Source organism: Cucurbita maxima, unplaced genomic scaffold (genome assembly GCF_002738345.1).
Source record: "Cucurbita maxima cultivar Rimu unplaced genomic scaffold, Cmax_1.0 Cma_Scf00012, whole genome shotgun sequence".
In the NCBI taxonomy this organism is placed as follows: domain Eukaryota; kingdom Viridiplantae; phylum Streptophyta; class Magnoliopsida; order Cucurbitales; family Cucurbitaceae; genus Cucurbita; species Cucurbita maxima.
The window spans coordinates 4,747,925-4,753,924 of record NW_019272028.1 but is presented as its reverse complement, the minus strand read 5'-3'; the positions used below and the strand labels follow the sequence as shown (position 1 = coordinate 4,753,924).

The 6,000-nt window shown below is 29.1% G+C and overlaps 1 protein-coding gene across 3 annotated transcripts in view; it reads left to right on the top strand.

Moving 5' to 3' along the window:
* Positions 1–3,398: 3,398 nt before the first annotated feature.
* LOC111486905 (sodium/hydrogen exchanger 8) overlaps positions 3,399–6,000 on the top strand; it is a 46,206-nt gene continuing 43,604 nt past the window's right edge. Inside the window, exons 1-7 of one of the 3 annotated variants that reach the window (XM_023134067.1) lie at positions 3,399–3,732; positions 4,308–4,358; positions 4,472–4,563; positions 5,047–5,124; positions 5,194–5,351; positions 5,478–5,579; positions 5,830–5,947. In XM_023134067.1, the coding sequence (XP_022989835.1) occupies positions 3,525–3,732; positions 4,308–4,358; positions 4,472–4,563; positions 5,047–5,124; positions 5,194–5,351; positions 5,478–5,579; positions 5,830–5,947 (807 nt within the window). In that variant the 5' untranslated portion in view covers positions 3,399–3,524. Of the gene's footprint in view, positions 3,733–4,307; positions 4,359–4,471; positions 4,564–5,044; positions 5,125–5,193; positions 5,352–5,477; positions 5,580–5,829; positions 5,948–6,000 lie in introns of those variants that run through there. The other 2 variants (XM_023134069.1, XM_023134068.1) reach the window with 2 other exon arrangements.

Below are 6,000 nucleotides of genomic sequence, written 5' to 3'. Positions count from 1 at the left end.
GATCCAACTTTTCAAATTTAAGTGGTGCAAGGAATTTTTTAAAAAATATATATATATTTTCATAAAAGTCAAAAGATTTTGTTTCATAGTTAATCAATTTTATTCGAGTGGTTATTATGATTATGAATGAATCTCGGACGTAAAGATAAATCTCTAAATCCTTTCCGACACACGAGTATGAAAGCATAGAGAGCGGAATTCGATCAAAAACTCTTTTCCTTATAGACTCATTGATCCTAAAAAATATTAAAAAGTGGTTAAGGTAAAACGTTCGCCCTAACCAAAAATAAAATTGGGGTAGATAGGGCGTAAAACCTTCTTTCAAGGAATGGGCCAGCCAGATCGGGGCATTTCTCTAAAATAATAGCTAAGGGGATACTACCACTTGGATTGATTTGAAACCTTCCTTCCGATGCTCACCATTTCGATAGTCAGTAATTTGGAGGAAATTTCTCGAAAAAGTCTGGACATTTCCGCCCATTAATTAATTGAGTAAAAAATTATTAATAAATTAAAATATTTTATTTATTGTTTTTGGAATGTCACATACAAACAAAAATAAATAGAGTGAATTTATATTTTCTATTCACTAAAAACCCAACCGACTTTTATTTATTTATTTATTTATTTTTATGAATAATATAATAATCAATAATAAATAATAGGACACATATTTACAATATATTATATGGGTAGGTCATCTCATGTGGCTAACAGTTTTTTTAAATAAAAAAAAATACAAATAATATTTAGATTAAATAAATAAACCTATAAAATAATTTAACTTCACCAGATCAAATATATTTTCTATGCTTTTTAAAAATTAAACAAATACATTCACCCATCAATTTTTAAAATATTGAGGTGTGAGGTTGGAGTGTATGAAATTGATGCATCTTGACTATAAAGTTGATGTCTACCTCGAGAATTGCTAAATCAATACGAGACTAGTGGATTATGTATATTTTATTTTCGTGTCCAACTAATGTGGGATCTTATAAATGGTATTGAAGCCATCAAATTTCACATTGATTAGGGAGGGAAAGAAACATTTTTAATAAAAGTGTAAAAATATCTCTATTATAAATGTGTCTTAAAACTAGAGACTGACACTTATATGTTACATGTTAAAGCAGATAATATATAAAAAAAATGTTCACTATGAAAATTTGAGCATATATGTGGGCCACTAACTACATCAATTCAGACAATCATGGAATTTAGGTATTAAAAATAGCTAATATATTCGTGTAGCATGGATACTAAAATCTAATATACTTTTGTTATTTTTGTTATCCACAATTTACTTAATATTAATGGCTCAAATATTAATAGATAAAAAAGAAAATAAAAAAAAAGAAAATGGAGTTAACTAAATATTTATTTATTTTTTTTATTAAAAAATTTCGAGTTAACTAAATATTTAAATTTTTATATAAAAAATTACATATTTTAGTAGAATATGATGTGTAAATATTATATTACAAATAAATAATTCATATAATTTATGGTATATTTAAATTAAAATTGTGAGTGATTTTAAGATGATAAGAAGGTTTTTATGGTAAGTGTAGAGATTTGATTAGGAAAAGACCTGATCTCTAACAATCCAAGGAAGGACGTAAAGATTCGAGTGAATGTAAAATCTTTGTATTAATATGAATTTATCGTCCTTTCATTCCCCATTTACCTTATTAAATAAAATTAATGATATTAATTTGAAATATTTTTCTTTAGTATTTTAGCTTTCACATGAAGGGAATAAATATATGCTCATTATTGGAGTGATATGCATGATTTTGAAATATCATTGGAGTGATATGCATGATTTTGAAATATCTTATAAATATATAAATTTTCAAGCAAACATATTTTTATATCTTTTTATGTAATTTTATTTTATGTCATTTTTTTGAGAATTTTAGAATATATAAGTAGAGACGACCGGTTGAAATGACCCATGTTAACTTGTGAAGAATAAAACAGGTTGAAAAAACATGTGCTTGTTTTGAACACCTATTGATTTATGGAAATAGTCTTCACTATTGAAGGCGAGAAATTAACGATGATGAAGTATCACTCGCCAAATTTAGATTCTAAATCTTGATCTAAATCAGTCTTTTTAAATCTATCTTTATTTAAAAAATAATTTCAACGACAAAAATAATTTCACTTCCAAACATGTTTTTAGCCACTATTATTTCATATATTCCTCATATTTCAATCTATTTTATCATAAAATCATGTCCATTTCTAACTTTATTTATTTCTAATCTTTACTGCTCTTAATGTATATATTGTCTCTAACTTTAATGTCTTTATTTATTTTTTCTCACTCCTCCCTCAAATTCAAATGTATTCTTTTTGTCCTCTACATATATATTTATTATTTTTCAAAATAATTTTTATTTTCTCCACTTTTAATATCTCTAATGTACCTTTGTTTACCTTTAAAAAAAACGTACACGTTAAATTGTGAGTTCTTGAATTTAGGATCGATTGATAGTTGGTAATGGGAAAAACTTAGAACAAAGTTGGATTATCAAATTATTTTCTTTCTAAAAAATATTTAAAATAATTTTACTCTTGCACAAAATCTAAAATCTTATAAAACTTAAATATTAAACATTCACAAGTCAATGCATCACTAACATCGATTATAAATGTAAGAATGAAATTTAATTTTTATAATAATCTTAAAGGTAGGGTAAGGTAAGGTAGGGTTGAATTGTTACACTATTTTTGGTTGGTTAGGATAAATTGATAAAAAAGTCCAATCCATTTTTTTTAAATTTTCAAAAAATTCAACCCATCTAAATTGGAAATATATAATCTAATTCTAAAAATCTACATTAAACATTATTCTATTCTGAACTCACTCGCAAATATGTGTATGAGCCGAACACTATAATATAAAAGTCACTTCAAATAAATTAACTATAAACAAATAATTGGTACCAAAATCACAATTTCCAATCGAATCTCTAAGGAAGAAAAGAAAGAAAAAAAAAAAAAACTATGCTATTTATTTTATTTCATGTAAAACTAATTTTAAAATATTTTAAATTATAAATTTGGTTAAAGAAAATTAGAATTTAATTTTTATAAATTTAAATAATAAAATTATTTTTATGACTAAAATTATATAGATAAAATCTAATTTTTTAAACTTTCACAATTAATTTTGCAATTTAACTATAAAAAATTATTTAATTTTTTTTTTTTTTGTAAAGTTCTGAAGTTAAAGATATTTAAATTAAATTTGATTTTTAATAAAATTAGAATAAAACTATGAATTAAAATTTAATTGTTTTGAAATAATAAGAATCATTGTACTTGGAGAAGACTCATTTTATCCCATGTTTAATCAAATCTATAATAAATGTCCTTATTCGACTGTGCATGTGAATGAGAGTGCAAAAAGGACGAAAGCTAAGAAACAGATTATATAAAGAATCTATAACCAGAGTCCTCGTTAAATTTGAGGAAGGAGAAAGAAACACAATAGGCTGCTCAATCTATTCATGGCGGAAGTAGAATTGTTGGAAATGTTTACAAACCGAGAGCTGGAAGAAGGAGCCATTGGTTCGTCTGATTGGAATCCAACTGATGCTGTGCTGTTCGTTGGACTGAGTTTGGTGCTTGGAATCGCTTGCAGACACTTACTGCGAGGCACCAGAGTTCCTTATACAGTTGCCTTGCTTGTTCTTGGCATAATTCTTGGATCCATTGGTTGGTGACTCTTTTTTTCCATACATTTTCATGTTCTTCCTCATTTTCTGCTCGTCGTTGTTTGCTTATTGTTGCTATTGTGTAGTTTAATAATCTTCAGTTTCCATAAAATTCGGGAAACTCAATCGTTTTCAGTTGGCGTTTATCAAGACATTTTACTTGTTTTACAGATCTCCTTTTATTGTATATTTTGTTTATGAATTTTGATTTCTACTTGAGTTCCGAACTCAACTGCTTTGAAGATGAAACGACGAGTTGTATTTTCTAGGAAAGAGTTGGAATAAGTTTGACCGGTTGGAAAAGAGTTCATCGTAGGAAAATTGACTCAAGTGAGTGGATTAACGGGAGAAGTTGAAATTCAAGTATGCAAACTCAACAAGATTTATATAGCAGGAGTCGATGACTGAAATTGATTTAAAGGATATATAGATGCCTAAAATCTGAAATTGATATCAATATTGTTTGCAAGTGAACAATCTGTTGTTGACCCATTAATGCATTTCTGTATGGTCATTTGTAAACACTTCCTACCACTCACTCGAAGTTTTCTTTCCTCAAACTGTATTAATGAGCAGAATATGGCACACACCATCGATTGGGAAAGATAGGGGATGGCATCCGTCTATGTAAGTTTGTCTCTTCATTCTAGTAACTGTCACTGTATCATTAATTTTGAAGTGTATTCCCTTGAAGTATCAGTCGTAGCTGTTAAAACAGATTCGATGCTTCTAAATTTCAGGGGGAACAATTGATCCTGATCTATTATTGGCTGTTTTCCTTCCTGCTCTGCTGTTTGAGAGTTCCTTTTCAATGGAAGTGCACCAAATAAAGGTTGATTCATGCTTTTCAAAACCATTATCCTGTTTTGAACTAAGCTTGGTGACAAGAGAGCTGTAGTTATTTGGACTGACAACTTTATATAATGCTCACTTCCTTTAATTATTTTTGTAGAATGCGTTCTAGATGAACTTCTTGTCTCTAAGAATTCGACTCTCTAGAGTGGTTCTAGTAGCACCTATATTGATCTGCCTTGATGAATCTGAAATATTGTGTACAAATTGGCTATCCAAATGGGTTAATGACAGTTTTAAACTTCCTGTTAAGGGCAATTGAACCGCTACCTTAGTTCAATGATTGCTTGCTCATCTAACATAACAATTACTAGCTTCTATTAGCAGAAACAACAGCTTACAAATTAAAATGATGTGATGGCCCCACATCAGTTCTACCACACGCACTCTCATATACAAAAAGAAAAGAACTCGCCCTTCAGTTATTTTTTTATGAATGTTTGCTAAATATATTTTGGTGCAGAGGTGTCTGGCCCAAATGATCTTATTAGCTGGTCCAGGTGTTTTAATTTCAACATTCTTGCTTGGATCTGCTTTCAAGGTAATACCAGACTATCAATTCAGATAGTAAGTATATTTTATGACATTAATATTTTATGCTTTACTGCAGCTCACTTTCCCATATAATTGGAATTGGAAAACATCATTGTTGCTTGGGGGACTTCTGAGTGCCACAGATCCTGTGGCTGTAGTAGCTCTAATGAAAGAGCTAGGAGCAAGTAAAAAACTGAATACGATAATAGAAGGAGAATCCTTGATGAATGATGGGTATTAGTTTGAATTATTTTTCAACATCTATCGTTTAAATCATCTCTTTCAAACAAGTTGTTATATTATTAGGTTTGACTAGACTAAACATTTCAACTATTCGTTATTCTGTTTTATAATACTCAGGACAGCAATTGTGGTTTATCAACTTTTTTATCAAATGGTCCTTGGAAAGAGCTTTAACTGGGGAGCTATAATCAAATATCTTACACAAGTCTCGCTGGGGGCGTATGTACCATTTTTTGTCCTTATTCTATTTGTGCTGGCCAGCTAATTTTTCGGAACAATATGCTTATTCAAATTTTGGTGCTGAGGTGTATGGCCCAAATGATCAGTTGATTTAAGAGTTTTGATTTCAAGCTTCTTATTATCATTTTCCTTCTTATTCTAGTTGATCATTTGAGCCATAATTGTAGTTTATCGACTTTATAATGAGATGGTCTTTGTAATCATGTCTGCCTGGTGTTTTAATGATCAGTTTGGGAATTGGTCTTGCATTTGGGATTGCATCTGTTTTATGGCTCGGGTTCATTTTCAACGACACAGTGATAGAGATTGCATTAACACTTGCTGTGAGCTATATTGCTTATTTCACTGTATGTTACTCTCTCACTCTCTCTTATGTTTATACTTGCATCAATACTGAATG